This window comes from Camelus bactrianus, chromosome 7, assembly GCF_048773025.1.
Source record: "Camelus bactrianus isolate YW-2024 breed Bactrian camel chromosome 7, ASM4877302v1, whole genome shotgun sequence".
In the NCBI taxonomy this organism is placed as follows: Eukaryota; Metazoa; Chordata; class Mammalia; order Artiodactyla; family Camelidae; genus Camelus; species Camelus bactrianus.
In genome coordinates this window covers 36,379,763-36,394,991 of record NC_133545.1, presented here as the reverse complement: position 1 = coordinate 36,394,991, position 15,229 = coordinate 36,379,763, and the positions used below count along the sequence as shown (strand labels likewise).

Below are 15,229 nucleotides of genomic sequence, written 5' to 3'. Positions count from 1 at the left end.
CATAGGTGGCCCAAGAAAGTGAAGTCCTGGCAAGACTCTGAGGGCATGAGTCTGCTGACCCCAGGGAGAATGATTCCATTAATCATTTTTCCATTAACAATTCTGAGATTCTTCCAAGGTGTTTACTAATGAGAGCCAGAGGCAAAAGCAGCAGGTGAAACTGAAGGTCAGAAATACTTTGCACGATTTGAAAAAATTGTCTTCTCAGACACAGGAGAGGCCAAGCTGATTTCCTGAGTGATTATTCTCAACAATGTTGTGTGCATGCTTTCTTTGCTAAGGATACGTTTTATGTTCTCGTTCAGCTTTGGTGGGAAAACCAGTAATTCTTTTTTTTTTTTTAACATTTTTTATTAATTTATAATCATTTTACAATGTTGTGTCAAATTCCAGTGTAGAGCACAATTATTCAGTTATACATGAACATATATATATTCATTGTCACATTTTTTTCTCTGTGAGCTACCATAAGATCTTGTGTGTACTTCCCTGTGCTATACAGTATAATCTTGTTTATCTATTCTACAATTTTGAAATCTCAGCTATCTCTTCCCACCCCCCGCCCCCTTGGCAACCACAAGTTTGTATTCTATGTCTGTGAGTCTATTTCTGTTTTGTATTTATGCTTTGTTTGTTGTTTCTTTTTTAGATTCCACATACGAGCAATCTCATATGGTATTTTTCTTTCTCTTTCTGGCTTACTTCACTTAGAATGACATTCTCCAGGAGCATCCATGTTGCTGCAAATGGCATTATGTTGTTGGTTTTTATGGCTGAGTAGTATTCCATTGTATAAATATACCACATCTTCTTTATCCAGTCATCTGTTGATGGACATTTAGGCGGTTTCCATGTCTTGGCTATTGTAAATAATGCTGCTATGAACATTGGGGTGCAGGTGTCTTTTTGAAGTAGGGTTTCTCCTGGATATATGTCCAGGAGTGGGATTCCTGGGTCATATGGTAAGTCTATTCCTAGTCTTTTGAGGAATCTCCATACTGTTTTCTACAGTGGCTGCACCAAACTGCATTCCCACCAGCAGTGAATGAATGAGGGTTCCCTTTTCTCCACAGCCTCTCCAGCATTTGTCATTTGTGGATTTTTGAATGATGGCCATTCTGACTGGTGTGAGGGGAAAACCAGTAATTCTTAAAACTAATTTTTAAAATAATAATTGTGCGTTAATATGCATCATTTGACTGCCCCTCCCTCCCTCCCATCCCATTCTCCTGCCTTACCAGACAGGAGGTATCACTGGGTGCACACAGGCACTAGGCACCAGGCCCATTATGTTTTCTAGGAGAAATCTTTACCTAAGAAGCAGACTATCTTTGTCACCCTATGCAATTCCTGTGACCATTCCTGTGCATTCTACCATATCCACAGAACGGAAACAGTAATGCCCACCCTGCCTTTATGTTTGTCAGATGACAGAGCCTTTACTCTGAACTGAATACTTTATTTCCATCCAGAGCTGAACATTAATTAATAAAATGAAAATAACCTCAAGTTGCCTTTTTAATCCTTTGAAATTTCTACAATTGAAAGGCAGCTCACCACTGAAAACTGAAATACCTCTTCTGCTCCCCTTGGTGAAGTGCCAACTTCTGTTTTACCAGAATCTGATTTTCAGCCTCTCATTATCCCTCAGCAGATGCTGATGCTTTCTGTTATGAGTCAGAAGGAGCCAAGATGGAAACCTGAATACCAGCAATCTTGGTTCATGCTGTTTTATGTTTTGCTAGGACATTAGGACAGGAAAATCTGAGAAATAGGATTTTTACCTAGCCTTTCATCTTTGGACAACACAATTTTGCTGAAAAAGAGAAAATCAAACTCAAGGTACAAATGGTGATATCTGTCAGTGTGGTCTATTACACAGAAATAACAACCAATCGAAACAAGTCAATGATAATTATGACTACTGTTTTTCGTTTTTTGTAAAATGGTAATAACATCTTCTTTCTCTAATTGAGAGATGTGAAAATATAAAGTAAGCTTTATAATAGATTTTGACTGTCCAATAATAGAGGGGTAGATAAAATATGAGACATTTATACGCTGAAGGACGACAGAGTAATTACAAGGCTTCACCTAAATCCACATATGTCTTGACGTGTATGGATTTTAAAAAACATAATGTTGAGTGAAAAGCAGCAGTTAGAGAGGGGTAGATACAGCAGACATTGATGTAAAACTAAAGCCCCTACAAGGGAGGATTCTGGAAAGACAATGGTGGAGGCAGCAGGGTCTTAGAAGGTTTTTGAATCTCTTCCAAAAAAAAAAAACCAACTTCTGGGTAGGAAAACCAAAACCCTGTGGACAATATTTACAACAAAACTAGACATCTTAATGAGACCCAAACTATAACTAAGGCAAAGATAAGCCACTCACAAGCATGAGACTTGTGGGTTATCAACACTGGCGTGGGAGACAGTAAAGGAAGGGAACGGGATGAACAGGAGAATCCCCCAGGCAGCCCATAGGTACTGATGACACAGGATGCTGGCCAATTAAAGAACATCAGCTGAAACTGGGAAGGGTTTTGCCCACTGCAATAGCAGATGAGTGCAAAGGACTCAAGGTTAAAAGGACTGAAGGGCTTGGGGTGGTCAGGCATCTCCAAATTCTAGAAACTGATCTGCCAGAGCTTCCTCCCAGGACAGCCTACAGTGAATAGAAACTGCTGGGTTTGAAATCAAAATTAAGCTGGATAGAAGCAAAGAAAATCCAGATAAAAGTGGGCAGGGGAAAAGAATCAGGAGATCTCAGAATGCAAAGCAGCCATGTATTTATTTTTTAACACTACACAGAAACAGCAGAAGAAGTTCTGTGCATTTGAAAATCTATCCTAAACTACTTCTCTTTCTAAGAGTTTTGGAAAACTAATTTCACATAAAAATGAGCAACAGAAATGTATCTAGGTCAACTCCCATACAAAGTTATTATAAGAAGAAAAAAAAGAAGGAACTGAATCACATCCTTACAGACAGCAAAAGCATGCCAGAAAATCATGCCAAAAAAAGGATTAAAACATAACAGTATCTCAATATGAGCTGAGAAGCATTAATAAAATGATATAAGACATGAAAGGACAACAGAAATCAGAACCTGAAAGACTCAGACATGGACTAGAAACTCAGGGAAGAATACAAGATTATAAAAGAAATGAAGTCTAAATTAGAATGAACACAAGAAGAATGGAGTACAATAGCTGACATTTTACAAGAACTAGAAGGTGAAAAACAGGATAATTTTCAAGATAAAAAAATAAATGAAATGATAAAAAGCATTCACTCTAGAGATAGGCAAAATCGTGAATACAGGTAGAGATTTAAAATGTGGATAATAGAAATCCCTGAAGAAAATCAAGTCAAGGAAACTGAACAAATACTAAGAACTTTCTTGAAATCATATTTTAAAAAATGGATTTGAAACCACATATTGAGAGAGCACACTGCATGCCTGAGAGCATCAATATTCGACACCAAGACATAATCTGGTTAGTTGACTAAATTTTATAGAAGAAAAAAAATCCTTTGAACTAGGCAAAAATAGCAAGTGACATATAAGAAAAAGAAAATTAGATTATCATTAGGCTTTTTAATAACATATTTAAGATACTGAGGGAAAGAAACTGTGTGCCGAGGATTTTTATATCCAGAAAAACACTGACTTTCAAGTATAAAGGGCAAGCCAGCTTGTTACTGACATGCAAGAATTCAGGGAATATTGTTCCCATGAGTCCTTCCCGAGGGATGAACTTTAGACACCAACTCAACTAGAGAGACATCTGCATAAGGGCTGGTGGTGAACATCAATCATAGAGTTGCTGGTGGAAATAAAACTAAATGAGGGTGAAAAAGGAAAGTATATATTGTATGTAATGGTCATATGCTCAAGTAGCATAGTACAATGATTAAAAGGGGTGGCAAAATGGGAAAAGCATGTTCAAAAAACAATTTTTAACTGCTCTCAATGATCATGAAATAAATTAATACTACTAGTGTTAGAACTGACATACTGTTAGGTAAATCAGTAATTATGGGATATTTTAATTCTATCAATTTCCTTGTCCTGGAGAATTAGGACTTTGAGTGGGAAAGGAGGAGATACAGCTAGCTATGATATAGAAGAGACTAAGAAAAAAAAAAATCCTGTAGTCTTGAATCTGAAGTGCCAGTATGAACTCATTAGATATTTTATCTTATAATAATATAGGTAAATGTATGTATGTATATTTTCTATTACTGTCAACTGAAGAAGCCTAGAGAGAATGACCAGCTGAGGAGCATACATTCCTATGTACCCAGATTGTGGTCTTCATACTATTTCCCACTAAAAGAAACTAGAGCTTATAAGAGAAATTACTGATTTCAAGCCGGGGGTTGGAAATGAACGAGACGGTCTAGAACAACTTGTCATATCAGTTAGTGAGGAAGCTATCCAAGATACTTAGATTCATGTTAAAAGGACCCAGGAGCTAACTGGAAGAAGTTCCTTCTGGTCAAAGATGAGACAATTAGAGCTTCAAAAGGATGATAATTGAAGTAGACTGAAACTCACCAAATGTGTATAAATTCATGAGTTCATAATGACACTTTAAAGAACACCAGTTGACTACTTTGGGATGATAATACAAAGGCATTGAATTATTTGAAAACTGGCAAGTAAAAGCAAAAGAAGCAAGCATTTATCCTGCCTTTCTTAGCATGAACAGTACCATTAAGAACTGTGGAGAAAAATATCTCTACACTATGATGATAAAGAGGGAAACTGTTTCTAATATATTTCAACCACTAAATGAAACGATGGATTCGAATGACACTGTTTTGCAACCCCCAATGAACTAAGCTGGTCATAGAGCATCAACAGCTGCCAATATCACAAAAATGAAAAAGAGAAAACCACTCACGATGTCCTCCTGATGAAAGAAAGCACCATCATCTACAGCCTAGCCAAAGAAACGAAACTGGAGTCTGATCAAGCCTCTGGACCTAGCTGCCAATTTTCAGGAAATACAGAGCACTGAGAAGCATATTCAATTATCCCACAGGGAAGCAATCAGAAAAATGCAGGAACTCTACACGGCAGATTCCACAGCTAAATTACAAGGAAAAAAGAAGGGATGGAAAGGAAACTTGTAGATTAAAGTAGACTTAAAAGACAATCAAAGATTTAAAAACTGGGTGACAATATGGTGACTGGAGATACCCAGTTGGGTGATAAAACTATAAAGCAATACAAGGAAATGATTATAGTAACACCCAGGATGTTGGTTTTTTTAGGGGAAAGGAGGGGTTTATGATGAGATAGGGCATGTGGATGGGACTTTTGGAGGAGATACCTATCTATTCCTTCTTGACCAGGACTCTGTTTATAAGGATGTTCACCTTTTAATAACTGATAAAGCTATATGTTTATTTTGTGTGGTTTTCTACATTTGTTTCCTTCTACCAAGAAAAGGTTAAAAAATTACCCACAGACAATACTGTACATTGTCTATGGATTCATACAAGTGAATGTAAAGGTATAAAATCTGACAAAACCAATACCCATCAAGTTCATATGAGCGGTTCTCTCTAGGGAGGTGGGAGGAAAGTGGAACTGGGGGTGGGGAAGGCCAAAGGGCGTTTCAAGTTTATCTGTCACATTTTAATTCCACAAAAGAAAGATGATGTAAATATGTCAAAATCTTAGCAATGATCAAACTGGAACACTGTAAACACATGTATTTGTGTATTATCCTCTCCTAGTCTTTAATTTTGAATTCTTAAAAATGAGCTTGTGAGTGCACATTGTGACTACTTGCAATAAATTGTCTGAAAATGTTTTGCTGCCATTGACATTGTCTATTAAATCAAAGACACAATTGCCACGAGTCCAGCTACTTTACTTAGAAAAAATAACGTAGGTATCTTTGATGAATTAGTTCCTTAACATCAAGTGAATGAAAATTTGACTCTCAAAGAATTTTATTCATATTGCCTGCACACCTAACAGTACTCTGTAAGGGAAACAGAATCAACATTTTCTTTCTGCCGAGAATGAAAAACTATACAATTTGTTTAAACTACTAATCACTTCCTTCTTTTGCAGGATGTGTAAGGGATTTTACTGAGATCCAGTTCAGATCAATGGAATGTTCCCAGATGATTTTCCTGCTTGGAGTTTTAAGATCCCTTGTCTTCTCAGCCTAAATAAAGCTCTGAGTTCGTAGGGCTGCGCATGCGTCTGAAAATGTGTATGTGGTTAAACTGACATAAATCATTGGAAATTATTCATTACTCATTATTTTGACCTTCATGGCACTTACAGCAATGATCACCAGGTGGGCAAATTATTATAAATGTGACACATAAAAATGAAAATTGGCCATTCTACGTTTTATTCCCTAAATGTCCACAGCAGTCTCATTCTGCCATGACAGAAAATGAATGTCAAGGGGAAAAACTGCCTAGAGTTTTTTTTGTGTGTATGTGTTTCTTTTAATTTCTATGAGCCCCATAAGAATATCAACTCACAGAAATAACACAATCAGATTCTCCTCTATAAGCACATATAGGGTAGAAACTCACTCAATGACGGTGCATGAGTAAGAAAAAGCAGACCCAAAGCCACGTGACCCTTTCTGTATTTACCAGGCAAGTAGCTGCACAGTCTCTCCATCGAGGTCTGGACCGTTGAGTTGTGAACTTGAGCAAGCTGTTCAATCACGGATACCACCAGCACACACCCTGCAAGGGGGCAGAAGAGCATGTCAGTAGTGTCACACAGGAAGCTGTGCTGGAGGGTCAGGGAAAAGAAAGGGGAAGTATGTGTGTGTCCTTAAGAACACCAGCCTTTCCAAAACAGAGGACTTTTCTTTGCCATGCCTTTTATAATCTACATGTGCTTGAATGTGCTGCGTTGTAATGAGATGTGAAATGTGATTAAGAAGATCGTGGGTTTGGGGGTCAGAAAGACTGGTTGTCAGTTTAGTTTTGTCACTTGTAAGCTGTGTGACTTCAGGGAAGTAACTGAATCTCACTTTATTTCCATTTCTTTTCGATCACGTGGGAGAAAGAGGTGACATTTAAAGGAGATGTTGCGAGGAGGACAGCCAGCACTGAGGAGAAGCTCAGTGGACACTGGCTTCTTCCCTGATCCCGCTCCTTCCCTTCTGCAGTGGATGGCTTCGCTGTGAATAGGGTCATTCCCATCCTACATATTCTCAGCCTGTGACCTGGAGTCAGATCTTTAATTGTAGAAAACCAGCAGAAATTGCTCAACATTCGGAGTCAGAAGACCTGGGATTAAGTTCTGCCCTTGAATCTTAGACTCACTATCCATCCTTCCGAAGCCTTGGTTTCCTCAATGCAAAGTAGGTAATAACTTTCCCATAAGACTGCTATGATGATTAAATGAGATAACAGTGCAACTGAAGGTGCCTTTGAAATGATAACACTCCTGGAAAATATTATTTGACCTCCCAGCTATAAAGCACTCTGCTCGAAAGCATGTACCAATATAATAAGTGTCTAGAAGGAACTTTGGATTAAATTAGGAATATATCCCTTATGCTACCTTGATGTATGGTAAGGGTGAAGGCACAGAACAACCAGGCTAACACCTTGATCTCTGAAACTGCTGGAGAAGCCCAAACCTCCTTTGTCAAATGGAGGGGGCTCTTTCTTCTGCACACAAGAGGTTGGTTGGTCAAAGATCAGTAAGTCTGAGAGGAAAAGGTTAGGTTTCATTGAGATAGCAGGAGAGGCACTTATTAGCAGAGGTTGGTCTCCAAGCAGGCAAAAGAAGGCTTACATCCAAAATGAAGAAGTTCCAGGCTGCCTGGCCCAGTAGTAAGCTCACTATTATCCATCTGCTCAAGGAGCTGGGGACCCAAGTTGACAAGCAGTGTCATTAAAACCAAACTCCCACCAAGACTCTTTGAGGGAAAGGGGTGGGTAACAGATGCGAATAGTACAATTGGGCATTTCTAGAAAGAAAGAAATTAAACCTTCTGTAAAATGAGAGATTGTCAACAAAGACAGAGAGACATCTACCTTTCTAGATACTGCAACACCTGACCAGGCTTTGGCCTCAGTTCTGTAACCCTTAGGGAAGGCTGGGCAAAGCTGGGCTCACCAAACGTGAGACAGTTCCATCTTGATAACCGCGGTCTTACTGCTCTGAGAGCACCCTCCTCTGGGGCATTTATCAACATCAACTATCAGGGTTAATTAGATGTGCTTTTAGCTTAATCCATGCATTGAGGGTTTTATTACATTGCAATTAATTCACTAGCTGATACTTATTAGCATTTTACGGTCTAAAAAGCACTTTCATATATATTTTTTATTTTAAAAATAACTTTTCTAGATGCGATGAAATCTCATTTTAGAAAAATTTAAAAATACACACCAGCATAAAAAAGATAAACATCACTTAAATCACCCAGAGATAAACCAATTTTACTTTTATTTTAAATATACAGAATATAGTTAATATATGTGAATATTTCAACATTTATAATACATTTTTACACCTTGATTTATGTCTCTGCTGATTACCTGCTGTGTTAAGTGGAGCTAAACACATTTGAATAACTGCAACTGGAAAACAATTATAATTATATTGTATAATTGATAAAAAGATGCAGTATGGTATAGTTGAAAAGGGAGAAGCTTTGAAATAAAAAATAAACCTTGTTTTGTTTTTATTTTTAAGCCAGATTGAAATATTGGATCAGTCACTTAAAATGGTGTAACCTAACACGTTATGTACCCTTCTGGAACCTGTTTTTAAGAGTTTAGAGTTAGAATGTAAGTTCCTTAACGGCAGGAATGGGGTGTTACTATCTTTAACCGTGAGTGCCTGATGCAAGGGCCTGGTTTGGAAGAAGGAGGTAAGAGATGTTGGCTGACTTGAAGCAAGCTGACTGGAGAGCCACCCGAGGGACCCTTCAGTTGTCATCACTGGGGACCTCTACAGAAAAGGGCTAAGGAATTTGTGCTGTGGCTCGGTCATCTCATTGATGACATTGCTTACTCTTTTCTCCATCGCATCACAGGACGTGGCTCCACTTCTCATGCTGGTGTGAAACAACCAGTGCCCTCTCTTAAATCAACCAGCAGATTCTAGAGCAAATGGTCACAAAGTGCGGCTCAGGATTAAAGAACATGGTAGAGACTGGGTTGAGATCTTGCATAGCAATCACTTCAGATGGAGTGTTACCAATAAACTGCAGCATTTGGCACCCAGAATGGATTGAAACATAGGTATATATTTGTTTTTTTTTTTTTTTGATGTGGAAGGATGGATGTAAAGAGAATTGTGCTGCTTGAAACCAATCTGCTTATGGGTACTTACAGATACGGGCTTTTCCTTCACTCAGAGGAATCCCATCAAGGACTCTTATGACATTTGTGGTTCCTTAGCACTGCTGGCTACAGTTGGAAATCATTAGATAAATAAAAAGGAACCGAGAAAAAAAAAGTCAGTGGTCTCTGAAGATTGGGTGGCTCCCACCACGATGCTACTCTGCCTAGTGAAGAGTTATGATCAAAAAGATGCTGCAAAAAGGCAGGTAATGGGGCTTGAAATATGAAAACGCCCATTTTGGGCTCAGCTTTAATTTTGATCCTGCTGTCCTAGACATCCCTGCCCATTTCCAGTGAGCTCAGCTCCCCCTGGATTGTTAATTTAGGGTCTGCAGTGAGGTGTGTCCTGAATTCTTTAGCAGCAAGGATGGAGAAATTGACTTTGCTATGGTTTCCAATAAGAGAGCTCACTGTCTTGACAGGCTAAAAAAAATGTTTTTCCTTGGAGAAATGCACGGGTAGAGTGATTCCTTCCATTACAGACTATTCTCTGGCTGCTAAGAAAAGTCCTGGGTCGGCTGAAGCAAGTTTGTCCAAGCTACTGTTCATTCTGGAAGTGATGAGCGTGGGTGAGAACTACATATTTTGCTCAGTGGTCACCATCTGAAACCTCCCATGTAGAAAAGCTCTTCTCACCTGGCAAGTGAAAATAATGAGTGTAATAGAAACAGACACTCCTGATATTGTAGGAAAAGAAGCGAATGGGCCAGAATGAAAACACCTGCCAGACAAATCTGCTTCTAGACACACATCTCAGGTAGACTGCAGACTGTACCGTGGAATCCTTTTGAAATGAAACAGAACTCTTGAAACTCTAATTATAATCATATCTATGCTGGGTGGAAATGTGGCCAACTGCAGAGAGCAGTCTATTAGATTTCCCATTTGTCTGAAGCCTACACTTCATCGAGAAGCCTTGAAAGCACCTGGCAGTTGTCAGAACCAGGGTCGGCATGATGATGCTTCCTTTTTGACCCAAGCCAGGGCATAAATAATTCATCACACGGCTAGAAGGTTCTCCGCAGTTTTCAAGGTGTTTTGCATACATTATCATCTCATTCAAACTCCACAACAACGCACGGATGTAGGAATTATTGCTCTTGTTGTACAGACCAGCCATCGGGTGCTCAGGGAGGTTACGTGCCCTGCCAAGTATGTAGCTAGTGAGCAGCGGAGCGGGGACTGGAACACAGTGTGTACTGAATCCCTTCTAGATGCTTGGCATGGTGCTGAGCTCTGAGTACTTGCTGAGAACAAACCGAGAGGGTTCCTGCCCTCTCAGAGATTACCCTCTATTAGGGAGAAGTGGTTAGAAACAAGTAAGCAAGCACACAATTGTAAGTAACTTCAGGTCCTGCGAAGAGAAGGAACAGAGCGAAGTAACAGAGGATAATGAGGAAGAGGGTGGTATAAACCTTAGCTAGAGCTGATGGGGAGAGAAGGCCTCTCTGAAAAACACACGCAAAAATGGCTAATATAACAGAAAGGAACAAGCAGTGTGAGGAGCCGGGCAGGCTTTGTAGGCAGGAGGAGCTGGTACCCACTTGATGGCAATGAGCCTGGGAAACCCTGACATGAGGAGATGAGGTGCAGGGAGAGGCAGAGGTCAGGCCGTTGGGCTTTGCAGACTTCAAAAGTGGTAGAGAGTCATCCTGAGAGGAACGGGGAGCTATGAATGGGCTTTGTGGAGGAGGCTGCTGCTCTTTGATCTGTGTCTTTAAAATATCACATTGGCTGTCATGAGGAGGAAGGATCGTAGGGGGCAAATATGGGGGCAGAGAGATGAAGAAGGAGGCTATTTTGGTCTTGGAGAAGGATGACAGCTGATTGGATAGAGTAATGAGTGGCAGGGGGGATGAAGGAAAATGGACAGATCTGGGACCTCTTGTGGAAGTTGACCTGATTAGATTTATTAAGGAATTGATAAGAAATGGGATGAAAAGTGAAAATCAAGGAAGACTTTTCAGTTTCTGGTTTGGGCCGTAGAGAAGTGTAGAGCACAGGTTTTAGAGTCACACCACACCTAGATTTGGGTCTCTGCATCCCTGTCGCCATTATCAAGTACATTCCCTCTCTGACCCCCCTCCCCCCACCCCAATGCCCTTCTAGAAACACCTAAATTCTGTTCTCAGATTTCCTGAATTGGGTGGGAGCAGAGGATACAGTTTTATATGTTGTAATTCTAATCAATAAGCTTAACCCCAGGCCTTTCTCATGTTGATGAAAAGGAAAGGATGAAAGAAAGGTAAGAAAACAATCACCTAAAATTATCTCACTGCCAGCCTCGTTTCCCTGAGATGAATAGTGTACCTTCACCTTCTTCTGCTTCCTCCTCTCAGTCTGGACGTGGTGGGGAGGGGAGGAGAGGAGAGGAGAAGAAAAGAGAGTGGAAGGCAGGCAAGAGAAGAGAGAAGCTATGGTCTGGTAGAGAGTGAATAATTTGGGACTCAGACCTGAGTTCAAATATCACTTCTATTACTTACAAGTTGATGTACTTGGCAGGATGGCTAACCTCTCTGAACCCAGATTTTGGTACCCACAAAATAGAATAACCCCCCCCCCCACCACCACCTTGTGGTACATTAAAAATGGCCACAGATTTCTTACCCTTCCTTCCATGAGGAGGTGGTGTCTATTTCCCAGCCCTCTGAACCTGGCCTTGTGACCTTGCTTTGGCCAGTGGAATGCAGAGGAAGTGAGAGCACGTCAGAGCTGAACTGTGGCCTCCAGAGGCCTTGCATCTTCCATTTTGGCCTTTTTAGAACTTTACAGCCGTGAGCTGGAGCTAGCCTGCTGGAGAGGCAACAGGAAGGGAAACCGAGGTGCCCCAGTAAGTCTCCCGACTACCAGCTTTGTGAACAAGGCTGTTCTAGATCACCCAGCCCCTGTCATTCCACTGTCTACCAGCTGAGTGCAGCAGCAGGAGCTAGCCCAGCCCAGACCAGCCGAAGGGCCACCCCACACTTTCCAGTCAAAAATTGCCAACCTGCAGAACTGTGAGCTAATAAATGATCGCTGTGTAGGTGTGGAGTGGCTTGTAATTCAGCAAAGACTATCTGAAATACCTGGCAGCAGTGTTGTGAGGATTGAGTGGTATCACACATAAAATGCACATGGCACCTGGCACTGAGCAGGCGTTTAACCAACGTGAGTCTCTGTCCCACTGCTGAGACCACCATAGGGCAAAGGCATATCTTCTATGACTCTTTTTAAAATAGAAGCCCAGAAACCCTCTTATTTCTGAAAAACTTGTTGTAATAGCAAAAATCTTTTTACTTTCCTATGGCTGAATTTTCTTTTTACTGCCGATAGCTTGTCTTTTCACTACATTTGGGCAGATTAAGCTCTATGGCCTAAGCCAACCATCACCTGGAACATCATTTTTATGAGAAAATGCTTGGTGAGCTCCAAACTGCCGACTCTCCCAAGAACACAGGCAGTGAAAGAGGCACTGTATTGAGCACTTACTGGTGAGAACAGGGCTAAGGGCATCCAAGGGGCAGCAGAGCCCAAGCAACAGCAGTGAGAGGAAGTGAGCAGACTGTGCTGAGAGATGCAGGATGACTGGCTTGGTTCATCTGGAAATATATAAAGAATAAATAATACAGTAATGAGAATGAAGACCCAGGAGCCATTCCATCCTGCTGTTAGTCAACACATACTTTTTAGTACCCACTATGTGATCAGAGGCTTTAAGATAGATAGGTGAATATAAAAAGTCACAGATCAGTAAGAATACGGAGGATCAGAGAAACAATCGAGTCACTGCAACCCGTAAGTGCCTGGTGGGGGGACTTGGTGCTTTGGGAACACAGAGGAGGGAGAAACTAACTCTGCCTTGGGTAAGCAGTGACAGTTTCCTGGAGGAGCTGAGTGTTAAGGGATGGGAGGACCGTGTTCGACAGAAAAAGACACGAAGAGAGCAGTAGCATTTTTAAAGACTTGGATGTGAGAAGGAAAAGAATTGGCCTAGACTAGAGCCCAAGGTCTATGGGAAAGGAAGAGCGAGAGAGGTAGGAAGGGGTCAGATTATGAAGAGCTTTGAAGGTCAGAGTACAGAGCACTGGCTTCCTGCTGTACAGTCTATAGAGTACAGACCAATGGTTTTCAAACATTTTGCTTGGTAGCCCCAAAAGAAATTAGAAAAACTGTGTACACTTCTACATTTTAATAGATGTTAAAATATTATTAATGAATATCAGTTTTATTAGTTGCAAAGGGTATAATTCCAGGATTGTAAATATTACAATAGAAATAATAAATTAAGCTTCTATATGTATCCAAAGAAATCTAAATATTATAGTGATTTATACCTCCTTTCACCCTCTTAAAAATATATAATCCAATTCTTCTTTTACAGTGAAAAATTTGCATTGATAATTCCTCTCCTTGAATTCATATGTCAATGAAGTTTACTTCATTGAATTTTTCTTCCACTAGAATTTTATCCCAATATGATATATTTTTATGGTTTAAAGTATTTTATTTTTCACCCTATTATACTTCTTAACACTAAAATTATGTATAAAATTTAAACAAAACTTTCATTTTTTGTGAATATAACACTCAGTATTAAAAATACTTCTGGACAGAGTTTTCTTTATTAGTAAAATTAACTTTTCTAAACAATACATATTGCCAATTTGATAAACAATTTCTAAATAATAAATGTAACATTTTCTTGGAATTATACCTCCTAATGAGATGGTTGGGCTTTTAAAACAAGCACTTATATCTGTTGAAAAACATTACTTATTCATGTAAAGACACAAGGTTCATGTCAAGTATTATGTCTGTTCTTATTTTTCATTTTTAAAGAAGTAAGTGCTGAGAAAACATATAAGTAAGTAAGTAAATGAGAATGGAAGGACTTTTCATATGGTAATATCACTCAATTCTTTAACTTCTTCTGAGTTAAACGTCAAAAATCTTAGAGTGATCTATCATTAAAAATTATGTCAAATAATCTACGACCTGATAACTCTATTAAGTCTCCCTTCAATTGTATTAAAAGCAAATAATTGGAAACCACTTGACTTGCAAAAACATTTGTTATTTAATCAATGGAGTCTTTCTCAATTTCTGGGGAATATATAAAAAATTTTTGCTAAGACTTATCTTTTAATTATATCTATTATAATTTCACTTAGAGAGACCTTGTTAAACTCTAATATATTCAGAAAAATTGACAAATTGAAATATTAATCTTTTCAATCCATTTTTGCTTATGCAATATTTTAAGAGAAATTCTTTGCTATTGCAGACTTCATATGCATCTTTGTCAAATGTTGGAGCTGCAGATTTAGTTCATTCAAACTATGAAAAACTCCTCTGTATAAACATAAATGGTAAAATCAGATCTCACTATTAAGAAATTAACCAGTCAGATTTTCTTTCAGAAAATATATGGCTTTATTTTTCCATTTACTTCTGTATTTGAATTCTAGGATAGAGACAGAGGAGGGGTGGATAGAAAAATATATGGATGAGTGGGTGAGCGGGTGGGTGGGTGGATGGATGGATAGAAAAAAGGGTAGACAGATGATGGATAAATGAGTAGACAGGTGGATAGACAGATAGGAAAATAATCTTAGACTGTACCCAATCATTTTTATCCGCAAACCTACTTGCTACCTTGAAAAATTCTCATCTGCCAGCAAAGGCTTACTACTGCCAAATTTATTACCAATGCTTTGTTGAAAGAAAAAGGTGTTTAATTTTAGATTGTCTACTTAGCAATCCAAATTTAGAAATCAAACAAAACAATAAAACAAGATCCAAACACTGGAAATACAAACCTAGGCAGTTTCGAAAGGAAATATACCCAAATGTCAATAGTGATCATCTGAGTTTCGGGATTACAGTTG

At 39.2% G+C, this 15,229-nt stretch overlaps 1 protein-coding gene across 3 annotated transcripts in view; it reads right to left on the bottom strand.

Annotated features, from left to right (window-relative positions):
• AOAH (acyloxyacyl hydrolase) overlaps positions 1-15,229 on the bottom strand; it is a 156,584-nt gene that overhangs the window by 129,111 nt on the left and 12,244 nt on the right. Inside the window, exons 1-2 of one of the 3 annotated variants that reach the window (XM_010955400.3) lie at positions 12,831-12,927; positions 6,642-6,737 (exon numbers count right to left, since the gene is read on the bottom strand). In XM_010955400.3, the coding sequence (XP_010953702.1) occupies positions 6,642-6,669 (28 nt within the window). In that variant the 5' untranslated portion in view covers positions 6,670-6,737; positions 12,831-12,927. Of the gene's footprint in view, positions 1-6,641; positions 6,738-11,969; positions 12,015-12,830; positions 12,928-15,229 lie in introns of those variants that run through there. The other 2 variants (XM_074367232.1, XM_045516963.2) reach the window with 2 other exon arrangements.